Source organism: Mobula birostris, chromosome 18, assembly GCF_030028105.1.
Source record: "Mobula birostris isolate sMobBir1 chromosome 18, sMobBir1.hap1, whole genome shotgun sequence".
In the NCBI taxonomy this organism is placed as follows: Eukaryota; Metazoa; Chordata; class Chondrichthyes; order Myliobatiformes; family Myliobatidae; genus Mobula; species Mobula birostris.
In genome coordinates, this window is record NC_092387.1 from 56,524,564 (window position 1) to 56,541,287 (window position 16,724).

The following is a 16,724-nucleotide window of genomic DNA, read 5'->3' on the forward strand; positions in this document are numbered from 1 at the left end:
AAGTTTGAGCATAGTGGGACTAATATTCTGAGCTGTGGTTATTTCAATGCATAGAGTATTGTAGGAAAGGTGGATGAGCCTAAGGCATGGATCAGCATGTGGAACTATGACATTGTAGCCATTAGTGAGAATGGGTTGCAGGACTGGCAGCTTAGTGTTCTGGGATTCTGTTGTTTTAGATGTGACAGAGTGGGAGAGATTAAAAGGGGAAGGTTGATATTACTAGTCAGGGAAAGTGTCACAGCAGTGCTCAGTCAGGACAGACTAGAGAGCTTGTCTTGTGAGGCTTTATGGGTAGAACTGAGGAATAAGAAAGGTATGACTACGTTTAATTATACTATAGACCACTTAATAATCTGTGAGATTTAGAGGAGCAATTGTGTAGAGATTACAGATTGTTGCAAGAAATGTAAGGTTGTGATAATAGGTCATTTTAATTTTCCACATCTTAGCTGGGGTTCATATACTGTAAAAGGTCTGGATGGGAAAGAGTTTGTTAAATGTGTTCAGGGACGTTTCCTTAGTCAGTACACAGAAATCCCATCTAGAGAGAATGCAGTACTAGATCTCCTATTAGAGAATGAGACTGGGCAGATGACTGAAATTTGTGTAGGGCAGCACTTTGCATCTAGTGATCATAATGCCATTAGTTTCAAGGTAATTATGGAAAAGGATAGGTCTGGTCCTTTGACTGAGGTTCTAAAATGGAGAAAGGCCAATTTTCATGGAATGAGAAAGGATCTGGCAAGTGTAGATTGGGACAGGTTGTTTTTTGGTGAAGATGAACTTGGCAGGTGAGAGGCCTTCAAAAGTGAAATTTTGAGAGTACCGTGCAACACACGCAAAATGCTGGAGGTACTCAGCAGGCCAGGCAGCATCTATGGAAAGAGTACAGTCAATGTTTTGGGCCGAAATCCCTCAGCAGGACCCGAAACTTCGACTGTACTCTTTTCCATAGATGCTGCCTGGCCTGCTGAGTTCCTCCAGCATTTTGTGTGTGTTGCTCGGATTTCCAGCGTGTGCAGATTTTCTCTTATTTATGTGAGTTTGTACGTTCCTGTCAGAATAAAAGGCAAGGATAACAGCTTTATGGAACTTGGTTCTCAAGAGATATTGAGACCATGGTTAAGAAAATTAAGGAGATGCATAGCAGGTTCAGGCAGGCAGGAACAAATGAGGTACTTGAGTAATATAAGAACTGCAAGAGAACACTTAGGAAGAAAGTCAGAAGGACTAAAATAAGTCATGGTGAAAGAAAATTCTGAGAGCTTCTACAGATATATTAAGAGCACAAGGATAGCAAGGGACAAAATTGGCCCTCTGGAAGAACAGAGTAGTCACCTTTGTGTGGAGCTGAAAGAGATGGGAGAGATCTTAAATGGATTTTTTGCATGTATATTTACTCGGGAGATGGACACAGAGTCTATAGAAGTGACGGAAAGCAGCTTTGAGGTCATTGCCCCTATACAGATTACAGAGGGTTGATGTGTTTGCTGACATTAGGAAATTAGAGTGGAGAAATCCCCAGGGCCTGACAATGTGTTCCCTTGGAGCCTGTGAGAGGTTAGTGCAGAAATTGCAGAGGTACTTAAAACACCCTTAGCCATGGGTGTGTTGTCAGAGGATTTGAGGATAGCTAATGTTGCTCTACTAGTTAAGAAAGGCTCTAAGAATAAGCTAGGAAAATATAGGCTGGTGAGCCTGATATCACTTCCAGGAAAGTTATTGCAAGGCATTCCAAAGGACCAGATATATAAGTATTTGGATAGACAAGCTCTGATTAGGGCTAGTCAACATCGCTTTGTGCTGGTAAGTTGTGTCTCACCAGTCGAGGAAGTTACCAGGAAAGTTGATGAAAGCAAAGCAGTGGATGTTGTCTACACGGACTTTAGCAAAGTATTTGACAAGGTCCTGCGTGGGAGGTTGGTCAAGACGGTTCAGTCACTTGGCAATCGAGATGAGGTAGTAAATTGGATTGGACTTTGGCTTCGCAGAGGAAGCCAGAGGGTGGTTGTAGATGGTTGCCTCTCCGACTGGAGCCCTGTGACTGGTGGTGTGTTGCAGGGATTGGTGCCGGGTCCTTTGTTGTTAGCCCTCAGTGTCAACAATCCGGATGATAATGGGTGAAACAGGATCAGCAAATTTTCAGATAACACCAAGAATGGGGGTGTAGTGGACAGCAAGGAAGACTATCAAAGTTTGTAGTGGGATCTGGACCAGCTGGAAAAATGGGCTGAAAAATGGCAGATGGAATTTAATGCACACAAGTGTTGCACCTTGGGAGGACCAGCCAAGGTAGGTCTTACATGCTGAGTGGTAGTGCACTGAGGAGTGTGGTAGAACAAAGGGATCTAGTAACACAGATACATAATTCCTTGACAGTGTCATCACAGATAGATAGGGTTATAAAGAAAGTTTTTGGCATATTGGTCTTCATAACTCAATGTATTAATTACAGGAGTTGGGATGTTATGTTAAAATTGTATAAAACAATGGAGAGGCCTAATTTGAAGTATTGTGTCCAGCTTTGGTCACCTACCTACAGGAAAGATGGAAGTAAAATTGAAAGACTGCAGAGAAAATTTACAAGGATGTTGCTGGGACTGGAGGACCTGAGATAAGGTTAAATGAAAGGTTGAATATATAAGGAACTTACTCCCTAGAACATAAGAGGTGGAGTGGAGATTTGATAGAGGTATACGAAATTATGAGGGGTATAGATAGGGTTAATGAAGCAGGCTCATTCCACTGAGGTTGGGTGAGGCTACAACTAGAAGTCATGGGTTAAGGGTGGAAGGTGAAATGTTTAAGGGGAACATGAGGGTGATCTTCACTTAGACAGTACTTTGAGCATGCACAAGCAGCCAGCACAAGTGGTGGATGTGGGGTCAATTTCAACGTTTAAGAGAAATTTCAATAGGTAACGGAATGGGAAGGGGAAGGGGAGGGTTATGGTTTGAGTGCAGGTCGATGGGACTAGGCAGATTAATGTTTCGGCATGGACCAGATGTGCCACAGGGCCTTTTTTTCTGTGCTGTAGTGTTCCATGAGCCTATGACTCTAAATTCTGGGGAAGAAATGTCACCCAACTAGAGGTCTCACCTGGAAAAAACGATCCTTGTCCGCTACCACATCTTCTAATTTTGTCTTCAAATTAGTGACAGACTCTTCCAATCTCTCCATTTTGGCAGCGAGGAGGTCCCTTGCCTACAAACACAGGTGAATGAGGGTTAGGAAGGGAAGCAACACACTCCAACATCAATTGGCTTCACTTTTATATTGCACCCCTTTATAATCACAGTAAATCACCCCTAAGCTACCTTTTTTTGCTATTTATTCAATTGCAGGATGTGGGCGTTGCCAGCTAAGCCAGCATTTATTGCCCATCCCTAGCTGCCCTTGAGAAGTTGGTGATGAGCTGCCTTCTTGAACTGCTGCAGTCCCTGAGGCGTAGGTACACCCATAGTGCTGTGAGGGAGGGAATTCCATGATTTTGCCCCAGCGACAATAAAGCAATGGTGATATGTTTCCAAGTCAGGATGGCGAGTGGCTTGGAGGGGGATTTCCAAGTGGTGGTGTTCCCAGGTATTCGCGTCCTTCTAGATGGTAGTGGTCGTGGGTCTGGAAGGTGCTGCCTTAGGAACTTTAATGTGTTGTTGCAGTGCATCTTTAGATAGTACACACTGCTGCAACTGTTCATCGATGGTAGAGGGATTGGATGCTTGTGGAAGGGAACCTCTAGAGAAACGAGCTGCTCTAATCTGTATCAAGCTGCTTTTCACCTTAACAACTTCCGTCATTACCAAAATAAAACTTGCACATCTGATTCTCTGGGCCAAATGGCCTAATTCTGCTCCTATGTCTTACACCTGACATGGTCCCTGGCATTAAATCAAAACCGGTAGAGAAATCCCTTGATCTACAAAAGTTCCTTGAAATTATTTCATGGATTGACAAGTCAGAGCACAACGTTGGAAGTATGTAACTCAAATGGCATCTTATCCTGTAAATGGAGAACAGTGCAGTATTTACTATGAAAATACCACACTAAATCAATGACACATACTGATTTGGAATCAGGTTCATAATCACCATCTTAAATGACGTGAAATTTGTTATTTTTAAAATTTTTTATTAAGATACAGCATGGAGTAGGCCCTTCCGGCTCTTTGAGCCATGCTGCACAGCAATCCCTGATTTAATCATGGAACAATTTATAATAACCAATTGGCCTACCAACCGGTACATCTTTGGACAGTGGGAGGAAACCGGAGCACCCGGAGGAAAGACACACGGTCACGGGGAGAACATACAAACTCCTTACGGGCAGCGGCAGGAATTGACCCTGGTTTGTTGGTACTGTAATGCATTGTGCTAACCATTACACCATCAGCATTACATTGCAAAGACTTAAAATTCCTATAATTAGAAAATAAGTAAACAGTACAAAACAAAGGAATACTGTAATGAGGTGGGGTTCATGGGATTATGGACCGTTCAGAAATCTGATGGCTGAGGGAAAGACACTGTTTCTGAATTGTTGAGCATGGGTCTTCAGGCTCTTGTACCTCCTATACCCAGAGATTCACTTGCATTAGTGTGATATTCCATAAAACAAACTTTCATAACTCAGGAGTATTCATTTGAATAGGAAAGTAAATCAATACAACTGCAACTTATGTGTAATGTGACGAAGTGCCCTGATGCAATTTCAAAAGATTTAACAACCAGTCTCCAACACCAGATAAAGCAGACGATTTGAGAACACTTGACAGAAAACTTGATAAGAGAGACGGGGTTCAGACAGTTGCTAGGGGGTGGGAGATTTGGTGTTGGGTGGTGTAATGTTGAATTAGGTTCGTGGGGTCTGGCAAGTGAGACAGGAAATGTACTGACTTTGAATGGGTACATTAATCATTGATTTACAAATAGCAAAAATTTGACCAAACATTCCCAAGTTACAGACACTACAAAGCTGAATACTCAACAAACATACTTAGTTAAAAGTGAGCACAAAGCACACTTTCCCAATGGTCTTACCTTAAACAAAGGAAGAAGACAGCAAGCCCTTCCACATGCTATTTTATATACCCAGGATATTTGAAACTGGACGCCAGGCAGTTACCCAATATGAAAAGCAGCTGCAGCTTCCAAACCAACCAATTACATCGGAAGCAACTTTTGACAATCAGAATAAGGCATGCCCCCACAGGACAGGTGAGATGGGGATTTCCATAACAAGAAGCCAGGTCACTGAAGGCATGGTGGCCAATAGTGGAGACAAAGGAAATCAGGGATGTACAAGAAGCCGGGGTTGAGGGAAGGCAAAGATCTTGGAAAGTTGTATGGATGAGAGGTGAGATGAGAAATCAGGGACAACACAATCTGCACTCAAAGAGTCTTGCAATTAAGCCCTGACTTTTGATCTCTACAATGCGTTTAGAATCTCTGATTAAAAATGCTTTGTCAAAAGGTAATTACCAAACTGGCTTTGTTGTATTTGACGCGCATTTCGTTGAGTTCTTCATGCAGTTCTGTCTGAGCTTGCAAGGAATCAGTCAGTCTTTGATTGGCTTCGTTGGTTTTCAAAAGCACTGAATGCTGAGCCTGCAACAGATGAGGAAAGGTTTAGAGTAATGCTGGAGGATCTCAGCAAGTCCGGCAGCATCTATGGAGGGGAATAAAGAATCGACGTTTCAGGCTGAGATCCTTCACCAGGACTGGAAAGGAAGGGGGCAGAAGCCAGAATAACAAGGTGGGGGAAGGGTTAGGAATACAAGCCGAAGAGTTGAAGAGCAGCAGATATCACCGAGAGGGAGCAGTGAGAGAGGGTTGCACTGAACTCCCGCTGAAGATTTAAACTTCTTCAGCATAGAGAACCTCAAAGGGACTTTGCAGTTCAGCAGCAAATTTATTTAGATTTAGAGATGCAGCAAGCCTGAGCTGCCCAATTTTCTCCATGGGTCCAATTATCCTACTAACCCATACGCCTTTGGATTGTGTGAGGAAATCGAAGCACTCGGAGGAAACCCACCGGGTCACAGGGAGAACGCACAAATTCCTCGCAGGCGGTGCTAGAATTGAACCCGGGGTCACTGGCGCTGTAACAGTGTTACGCAAACCGCAATGCTTCCGTGCTGCCCCCAAAGTAAAGATGGAGGACCCGTCATTTGTCACACTGAAAATATGTCAATTTACAGACAATAGAGCACGTTCTTGTGTTCCAACAACTCAGAAATTCCCCATGACAGAATTCAAAAAAATAATCTGAGATACAGAATTAGAAACTTGCTCTTTAGAAACTTATGTAAAAAAAGCAAAAGGAAGAACAAATTTTGTCATTTGGCGTTACAGAAAATCACGATAAGACAGTTTTGTCAGAACACAACCCTTCTGTGACACAGATTGCAGTTGTTCCAAGCAATCTCCTACATTGTGTTTAATTACCAGAGCAGAATCAAAGTGGAATTGCCCAGAGATATTGTTTTTCCATATTATCACCCATCCTTTCAATGAGGTATTAAACGATAGTCCAATTTACTCCTTAGACAGACCCAATGACATTGTTGGGAAGAATCGCAGGCAGATTATCTCTGATGTCCCAACTAATGTGCACTGAACATCAATAGAAACAGAGAGTCTGATAACTACCATTCTGCTGTTTTGTGCAGGTGGCACGGTAGCAAAGTGGTTAGCACAATGCTTTACAATCCAGGTGACTTGGGTTCAATTCCTGCCACTTCCTGTAAGGAGTTTGTATGTTCTCCCTGTGACCACATCAACCAGGTTTCAGCTCTCCTACCTTGCTTTCAATTGAATTCCAGTTCTTACTTAGAGCGAGACCTTTGGCTTTGTTAAAATTCTTTTCCTCTAGTTCCCACAAGAGTTCCCATAAGGACAGCTTGGTTCTCCTGCAGTCAAGGTTTGCTAAAGGTACCATTGACATTTTTGAACACACCCTTACATCAATGTACTTTCTCAATAAGGGGAACTACTATGAACAAATGGACAGAGTGACCATGGGATTGCCCCTGTCACTGGCTATTGCTAATTTCAACATGGGGGGCCCTGAGTTCATCGCCCTTACACCCCAAGGGAGAGAGATGATTGCCTCCCGTTCCCGGGCATTCTAATTACGATGTAAACTGGACCGGATCCTGGGACATGGCATCTATCGGAAACCCACTCACACGGACTTACACCTCAACAATAACAGCCACCAACATGCTTCTCAACATAGAGTGGTTCTTTCTACTTTGATTAACTGCGTGAAAACTATTTCAGACCTGGAGAGTTTCCCCGAGGAAATAAGATAATTAAGCACAACATTCCTACAGAGTGGCTACAAGGTGAAGGAAATCAATCAGGCCCTTAAAAGAGCTGCAGTAAACCAGAAAGCCTAACAGTGAGGAGAAACCCATCAGTGCCACCTGTCTTCCCGATATCTCTATGGTTTCTGGAAGGATCGCCAGGATCCTGAAGAAATACCAGATTAATACCATCCACAAACCCGTAAGAAAGCTCAAATCACAGCTTATGCTGGTCAAAGATAACCTGGGACAGGTTGGCTGCCATTTACAGGATCCCTTGTGAATGTGGAGCAACGTCTATCGGCCAGAAGGGGCACATGGCGGAAACCCGCATCAAAGAGCATAGGGCACGTATCCATTTGAGTTACCCAGAGAAATCAGCAGCAGCAGAACATTGCATTCGCAATGACTATAGTAATGACTTTGACGGCACAAAACTACTGTGCTGCGCCAATGGCTTTTTGGACTGCCTAGTAAAGGAAGCCATTGAAATAAAATTAGAGGAAAAGAATTTTAACAAAGACAAAGGTCTCGCTCTAATTAAGAACAGGATTTTAATTGTAAGCAAAGTGGCACAGTGGAAATCTGATTGGATGAGGACTAACCAATCAGGAGGGACAGACTTTGTGAGCATGAATACCACCGGACTAGGCATGCCCAGGCATCATCACTGAAGAAGGTAGGAGAGCTTGTCATCGAAATGTCAGTTATATTTGATACCTGTACCCAGCTGGAAGCCCTAGAAGAGTTTATCCGTCTGAGTCTCTGGTATTGTGAAACAGTGGCTCGACCAGCTGTTTTGATCAAGTAGGCTGCGAGATCCGTTCCTACTGCCAGGAAGGTCAGTAACAAATCAGCCCTGGTGAACCTCAGTCCTCCTCACCACTGAGTCACATCAAAGATAAACTTATATCTCTGCACAGTGGAGAGTGTCCTGACTGGTTGCATCACATCCTGGCATGGAAGCACCAATGCCCATGAAAAGAAAAACCTACAAAAGGTTGTGGGTATACTCTTCAGCATCGGAAAAGTTCTCCCTACCAAGGAGCACGTCTACCAAGAGCGCTGCCACGAGGAAGCTGTATTCATCATTGAGGACCCCCACTATTCAGACAATGCTTTCTTCTCAATGCTGTCATCGGGAAGGAGATACAGGAGCCTTAGGCCCTACACCATCAAGATCAGGAACAGTTATTACCCTTCAACCAGCAGGCTCCTGAACCAGAGTGGATAACTTCACTCACCTCAACACTGAACTGATTCCACAACCTACGGGCTCACTTTCAAGGACTCTACAACTCATTTTCAGAATTATTTATATACTTGTTGATTATTATTATTTATCTATTGTATTTATCAATGAATAATATTTATTACTTATTATTTGGATTTTTTTGTATTTGGACAGATTTTCTTTGCACATCGGCTATTTGTCAGTCTTTGTGTGTAGTTTTTCATTAATTCAATTGCATCTCTTTGTTCTATTGTGAATGCCTGCAAGAAAATTAATCTCAGAATAGCTTATGGTGGCATATAAGTAGTGTGATAATAAATATACTTCAAACTTTGAACCAATGGATATAAGTTTAACACGACTGTACCGTAGGTGAGAATTTGTTTTGCACTATGGTCTGAATTAAATACTTATTGGAGAAATTGGTGCAGCTAGCAGGGCAGCAACATTTACTGTATGTAGTTAGTACAGCCACTGCCTCATATCGCTAGTGGTCCAGTGTCAATCCTGACCTCTGATACTGCCTATGTTGAGTTTTAAACCCACATGGGTTTCCCCAAGTGCAGTGGTTACCTCCCACATTCCAAACACGTGCAGGTTAGTGGGTTAACTGGCCTCTATAAATTTCCCCTGCCATGTGAGAGGATAAATTTCGCTATCCTGTGAGTGGTGGAATCTGGGAAGGACACAAAGGAACTAATGTAGGATTGGTATACATCGGTCATAGTACATAGTATATGGCCAGTGTTGATTTGGTTCAAAGATCAAAGTAAATTTATTATCAAAGTATGTATATGTTACCATATACTACCCTGAGATTTTTTTAAGAAGGCATTCATTCACAATAAAATAAAGAAATACAATACAATCAATGAAAAACTACACACATACAAAGACTGACAAACAATCAATGTCCAAAAGAGGACAAGCTGTGGATGGATAGATAGATAGATGATAGAGAACGTGAGTCGTAGGGTCCTTGAAAGTGAATCCATAGGTTGTGGAATCGGTTCACTGTTGAGGTGAGTGAAGTTATCCATACTGGTTCAGGAGTCTGATGGTTGAAGGGTAATAACTGTTCCTGAACCTGGTGATGTGGGACCTATGGCTCCTGTGCCTCCTTCCTGATGGTAGTAGCAATAAGAGAGCATGACCTGGATGATTGAGGTCCTTGATGATGGATTCTACTTTCATGTGGCAGTGCTCCTTCTACTGTAAATATGCTCAGTGGTGGGGAGGGCTTTGCCTGGGTGGATCATGGAGGTTATTTAAGCTTCAGTGCAGGACTATGAGTATAAGAACAGGTGTAGGTTAATCGGATATCTCTTTCCTGAAGTCAGTGGTGGACATGGGGCTGAACAGCCTTTCTCATCACTAAGAAACAGAAATAAACCCTCCTGGGTAATGCACAGACCAACCTCATGAACGTTCCTCAGATCTTCTCCAGCTTTGTCACGCTCCTCCTCAAGCACCTTCACTCGCTCCTGGTAAACTCGCACCATTTCCTGAGTGGACTGCAGTTCCTGGATCAAGCTCTCCTTCTCCTAAATAGCCCCCACACACACAGAAAGTGTTTAGTTGTGGAGAGGTGGGTGGAGATGAAAAAAAGCGGCATACATAGGTGCAGAAGTGGTGATAATATCTGTGTAGATGCATTTTCTGAGGTTGGAATATACATGATTTAAATTGAGAGAAAACAAGGGTTGCACTGGAAATCATTTGGTATTGACTGCTTATCTGAGAATGAACGTGCAATTGGTCAGCCGGTTACGAAAGGGACATGCCTGAACATGCCTGGCTCAGTACAAGAAATTCCTGTCACTTTAAACCAAAACCAGGACTGCCTCTGTCATGCAGCAGAGAAGATCAAAGATGAGACAGGCAGGAGTGTGATAGGAATTCAATAGTCCAAGACATAGGAGCCGAAGAATTAGGCCATTCAACCCATCGAGTCTACTCTGCCATTCCATCATGTCTGATTCACAACCCCTTTTTCCTGCCTTTCCTCTGTAACCTTTGACATCCTTACTAATCAAGAACCTGTTAACCTCCACTTTAAATATACCCTATGACTTAGCCTCCACAGTCATCTGTGTCAATGAATTCCACAAATTCACCTCCCTCTGAAGAAATTCCTGCTCATCTTTGTTCTAAAATCCTTGAAAGTGGCATCACTGGTAGATAGAGATGAAAGGAGAGGTTTTGGAATTTTGGCTTTCTTCAATCAGAGATTAGAACTAGAGGTAATAGGTTAAGGGTGAAAGGTGTAATATTTAAGGGGAACCTGAGGGGGAACATCTTCCAACAAAGGGCGGAATGAGCAGCCGGGGGAAATGGTGGATGCAGGTTCAAATGCAACATTTAAGAGAAGTTGGGGTAAGTACCTGGATGAAAGCAGTAGGACGGGCAATAGTTCAAATGTGGTTTGCTAGGACTAGGCAGCATAACAGTTCAGCATGATCTAGAAGAGCCAAAGGGCTGTTTCTACACTCTACAACTCTAAACTGACATCCTTGTATTCTGAGGCTGTGCCTCTCTAGTCCGAGACATCCCACTATAGGAATCATCCTATCCACATCCACTTTTTCCAGGCCTTTCATGTTCAATAGGTTTCAATGACCTCCCACCTTATTCTACTAAACTCCAGTGAGTACAAGCTCAGAGGCATCAAACACTCCTTGTTTGTTAACCCCTTCATTCCTGAGATCATTCTTGTGAACCTCCTTTGTACTCTTTCCAATGCCAGCATATCTTTCCTTAGATAAGGGGCCCAAAACTGCTCACAATACTCCAAATGTGGTCTGGGCAATGCCTTACAAAGCCTCAGGGAGTCAGGGTGTCAGCGAGGTGTTTCACTGGCTATGAACGTGACTTCATTGTATTTCACCTCCTTGATGAAACAAAGTCCTTCCCCCCCTCCCCAATGTACCTTTCCTGTTGAGTCCCGATGAAGGGTCTCAGCCCAAAACTTCAACTACTTATTCCCCTCCATCGATACTGCCTGACTCCAGCATGGTTTTTTTTGTGTTTTGCTCAAGATTTTCAGTATCTGTGGAGCCTCTTGTGTTTATAATCTCAGAATTACTCCCTGTGCTGAGAGGTAGTGAGTTTAGGAACAGAAATTAACATGTGGCCAAGGAGCACATTGGAAATTTAGATGATCGCAATCTTTTGGGACAAGGTGTCCTGTGCAAGAATGTTGGATTGCAGTCGAACTGGAGGGAGACCAATATGATTCAGGGAGGTAAGCCATTGCTGTTCGGGATGGTTTAAACCAGTGACACTGGGTGGTGGTGGTGGGGGATTGGAACCCAAAATGGCAGTGTAACAGGAGGGAGAGAGAAGCACCTGGAGTAAAAGGAGCGGACAGCCAGAGATGGACTGAGAATGTAAGAAGGCTGGTTGGGAACTTAACTGCATTTACTTTAACGCAAGGACTCTCAGAGGTGAAACGGATGAGCTGAGAATGCAATTATGATATTACGGAAATCAGGGAAATGTGACTGGAAAAACAGTTCAACGTTCCTGGGGATAGCATTTTCAGGTGTGTCCTGGGGTGGGGGATTGAGGTGGTCCCAGAAGGGGAGGAGGTGTTAGAAGGGGTTGCAGCGCTGATCAATGAGGGTATCATGGGACGGGGTAGCTTTAATTTAAGTTATAATAAGTAGAATTTAGAACTCAGAAAGAGCTGATAATCTTAATGGGATCACTGGCCTCCAAACAGTCAGCAGGATTTGAAGATCAGAAATGTAGTCAGAAATAGCAAATGGTTACAAAAACAACAGGGTTGCAGTAGTGAGTGGTGGTAGTAATTTTAATTGTAAAGGTGGCATGATAGCGTAACGGTTAACATTACAGTTTACAGCACCAGTAGCCCGGGTTCAATTTCCACCGCTGTCTGTAAGGAGTTGCATGTTCTCCCCATGACTGCGTAGGCTTCCTCTAGGCATTCCGGTATCCCTCCCACATTCCAAGGATGTATAAGTCAGGGTTAGCGAGTTGCAGGCATGATATATTGGCGCTGGGAATATGGCACCACTTGTGGGCTGCCCCCAGTGCATCCTTGGACAATGTTGGTCGTCGATGCAAATGACGCATTTCATGTGCACATGGAGATATACAGTGAAGCAACACATTTCAACGAAAGTTTTGATATTTAGATGTACATGTGACAAAGAGAGCGAACTTTTTGTTTTGCAGTTTTTGGCTGGGAATGTAAGGGGCCAGATAAGTGGATTTTGTTCCATACCCATGGGAAGGTACGTTTGTGTGGTGGCACAGTAGTGTAGAAATTAGAGTAACTGTATTAACAGTTCAATTTCCGCTGCTGTGTGTAAGGAGTTTGTACGTTCTCCTCAAGGCTACGCAGGTTTCCTCAGGGTGCTCTGCTTTCCACCAATATTCCAGAGACTTACAGGTCAGTAGGTTAGTTAGTCACATGGGAGTAATCGGGTGACACGGCTCATTGGCATGGAAGGGCTATTACCGTGCTGTGTCTCTAATTAAAACGTGTTTTTAAAGGAAGTCTGTACAGAAGGTTCACAGCCTTAAGCATTAACTATGGATCACAGCTGGGGTAGAACGTTATGGATATTTCATAAGATGGAGATCAGGGCAAACTACAGGAACTGATTGCTGCTAGTCCTAAAGCAGTGACCTCTTCTGGAAACCCGGTGCCTGGAGAATGTCCAATTAAACCAGGAGTGCGACTGTCCACAACTTCTCTCTTGATTCAGTTCAGTGGTGAAGAAACGCCACTGAGGTGAACTACTGAGCAGTGTATCATTACTCTTGCCACCCTGCAGTGAAGGTCTGCAATAGTACTAAACTACCCAAGAATTTTTGGTGACATACCAATTCTCATCAGACTCCTAATGAAGTATTAGCCATTGACCTGGAAAAAGATGCTGGCGGGTCCACTCTATCAATGCTTCTTTTCGTCTTGTACACCTCTATCAAGTCATCTCTCATCCTCCTTCACTCCAAAGAGAAAAGCCCTAACTTGCTCAACCATTCCTCATACGACATGCTCTCTAATCCAGGCAGCATCCTGGTAAATCTCCTCTCCACCCTCTCTAAAGCTGTCACCTACTTCCTATTACTGACTTACTGCCTGTTACGCTGCTGGTGCTTAGGGCAGCAATGAAGGCCTCCATCTTCATTGCTCTTTCTGTAACTATTTTTTTTTGACCAGTCAGGGTTGTTAGCCCTGAGCGGAACCCCTGAACCTGGATGACCAGTAGACCACTCTTAGTCTGGCCTCTACCCTTTGACCTTATTGGCATGGGTGACCCTACCAAGAGTCTAAGCACAAGGCCTTGACCCCAGCCAACACAGCCTCCAGGTCACTGAGCCACACAAGCCTCCAAACCCTACGACAAGGTTGTGGTGTTTTAGGAGGATGTACTTTCTATAAATAAGGTGACGTGTTGTGCTGTACTTTGTAGCTCTGCCTCTCCTGAAAAGATTCATAAATTAAATTTTGTTACAAGTGCTTTTGTGAAACATTACAGAATTTAAAAGCAATGGGTAACAAATCAGAACAACAATGTCCACCTGTTTAAATGCATCTTCCAGCTTCGCCAAGGACAGCGTACGGGAGGGCGATGATGGCATCGACTCATGGTCACGGTTGATTAGATCCAGTGCTGATTTTGCTTTAGCCATTTCAACCTCCAGATGTAAGATCCTGAGTGGGATAACAGAATTCTTTATTGCACAAACATCGAGGCTGGACTGTGAAATCACCTGTGGCTCAGGGTGACCGGCCATTTTGCATCCGAGTCAGGAGACTCGAAGCTCAAGTCCCACGACAGAGGCCAAACAGAATCTGGACTGGTGCTTCAAACTTAGTGATAACTCCGCAGACTCTCTCCTGATCAGCCCCTAACTCATGCAAACAACCCGTGAATATCCTGGCGGGAAGACTTAATAGAGCTGTTAGGGAGGGTTTAAACTAATTTCTCTGGGGAATGGGAATTGGAATGATAGAGTGGAGGAGGGGGAAAACAGAAAAAAATCTAAGATAGTGAGCAGTAAGTCAGGAAGGACAGGCAGGTGATGGGGCAAATTTGCAGCCATTGGGATGAGTTGCGGTGCAATCAAAGCAAGAAGGACCAAATACTGGACTTAAGGTGTTATATTTAAATGCACGCAGCATAAGGAATAAGGTGGATGATCTTGTCGTACAGCTACAGATTGGCAGGTATGATATTGTGGCCATCACTGAGACCTGGCTAAAGGATGCATGACTCTGGGAGCTGAACGTCCAAGGATACACGATGTATCGGAAGGATAGGCAGGTAGGCAGAGGGGGAGGCGTGGCTTTATTGGTAAGAAATGATATCAAATCATTAGAAAGAGGTGATATAGGATCGGAAGGTGCAGAATCTTTATGGGTTGAGCTAAGAAATAGCAGGGGTAAAAGGACCCTGATGGCAGTTATTTATAGGCCTCCAAACAGCTGCAGTGATGTGGACTACAAATTACAACAGGAAATAGAAAAGGCTTGTCAGAAGGGCAGTGTTATGGTAATTGTGGGGGATCTTAACATGCGAGTGGATTGGGAAAATCAGGTCGGCACTGGATCTCAAGAGAGAAAATTTGTAGAATGTCTACGAGATGGCATTTAGAACAGCTTGTTGTTGAGCCCACTAGGGGATCGGCTGTACTGGATTGGGTATTGTGTAATGAACCGGAGGTGATTATACAGATTGAGGTGAAGGAACCCTTAGGAGGCAGAGATCATAACATGATTGAGTTCACTGTGAAATTTGAGAAAGAGAAGCCGAAATCCGATGTGTCAGTATTTCAGTGGATTAAAGGAAATTATAGTGGCATGACAGAGGAACTGGCCAAAGTTGACTGGAAAGGGACACTGGCGGGAAGGACGGCAGAGCAGCAGGGGTTGGAGTTTATGCGAGAAGTGAGGAAGGTGCAAGACAGATATATTCCAAAAAAGAAGAAATTTTCGAGTGGAAAAAGGATGCAACCGTGGCTGACAAGAGAAATCAAAGCCAAGGTTAAAGCAAAGGAGAGGGCATACAAGGAAGCAAAAATTAGTGGGAAGACAGAGGATTGGGAAGTTTTTAAAAGCTTACAAAAGGAAACTAAGAAGGTCATTAAGAGGGAAAAGATGAACTATGAAAGGAAGCTAGCAAATAATATCAAAGAGGATACTAAAAGCTTTTTCAAGTATACAAAGAGTAAAAGACGTGAGAGTAGATATAGGACTGATAGAAGATGATGCTGGAGAAATTGTAATGGGAGATAAGGAGATGGTGGAGGAACTGAATGAGTATTTTGCATCAGTCTTCACTGAGGAAGACATCAGCAGTATACTGGACACTCAAGGGTGGCAGGGAAGACAAGTGTGCGCAGTCACAATTACGACAGAGAAAGTACTCAGGAAGCTGAATAGTCTAAAGGTAGATAAATCTCCTGGACCAGATGGAATGCACCTGCATGTTCTGAAGGAAGTAACTGTGGAGATTGCGGAGGCATTAGCGATGATCTTTCAAAAGTCGATAGATTCTGACATGGTTCCGGAGGACTGGAAGACTGCAAATGTCACTCCGCTATTTAAGAAGGGGGCAAGGAAGCAAAAAGGAAATTATAGCCCTGTTAGCTTGACATCGGTGGTTGGGAAGTTGTTGGAGTCAATTGTCAAGGATGAGGTTACAGAGTACCTGGAGACATATGACAAGATAGGCAGAACTCAGCATGGTTTCCTTAAAGGAAAATCCTGTCTGACAAACCTATTGCAATTTTTTGAGGAAATTACAAGTAGGCTAGACAAGGGAGATGCAGTGGATGTTGTGTATTTGGATTTTCAGAAGGCCTTTGACAAGGTGCCGCACATGAGGCTGCTAAACAAGATAAGAGCCAATGGAATTATGGGAAATTTACATACGTGGATAGAGCATTGGCTGATTGGCAGGAAACAAAGAATGGGAATAAAGGTATCCTATTCTGGTTGGCTGCCGGTTACCAGTGGTGTTCCACAGGGGTCTGTGTTGGGACCGTTTCTTTTTACATCAACGATTTGGATTATGGAATAGATGGCTTTGTGGCTAAGTTTGCTGATGATACAAAGATAGGTGGAGGGGCCAGTAGTGCTGAGGAAACAGAGAGTCTGCAGAGAGACTTGGATAGATTGGGAGAATGGGCAAAGAAGTGGC

At 43.6% G+C, this 16,724-nt stretch overlaps 1 protein-coding gene across 3 annotated transcripts in view; it reads right to left on the minus strand.

The window, feature by feature from the left end:
• Window positions 1-16,724, minus strand: part of LOC140212134 (uncharacterized) — a 143,150-nt gene that overhangs the window by 85,677 nt on the left and 40,749 nt on the right. For all 3 annotated transcript variants that reach the window (XR_011889652.1, XM_072282733.1, XM_072282732.1), the window contains exons 5-8: window positions 14,101-14,233; window positions 9,963-10,088; window positions 5,482-5,607; window positions 3,103-3,207 (exon numbers count right to left, since the gene is read on the minus strand). Coding sequence is in view for 2 of the 3 variants with exons in the window: in XM_072282733.1 (XP_072138834.1) it covers window positions 3,103-3,207; window positions 5,482-5,607; window positions 9,963-10,088; window positions 14,101-14,233 (490 nt within the window). In the remaining variant the exon portion in view is untranslated. The remainder of the gene's footprint in view (window positions 1-3,102; window positions 3,208-5,481; window positions 5,608-9,962; window positions 10,089-14,100; window positions 14,234-16,724) is intronic.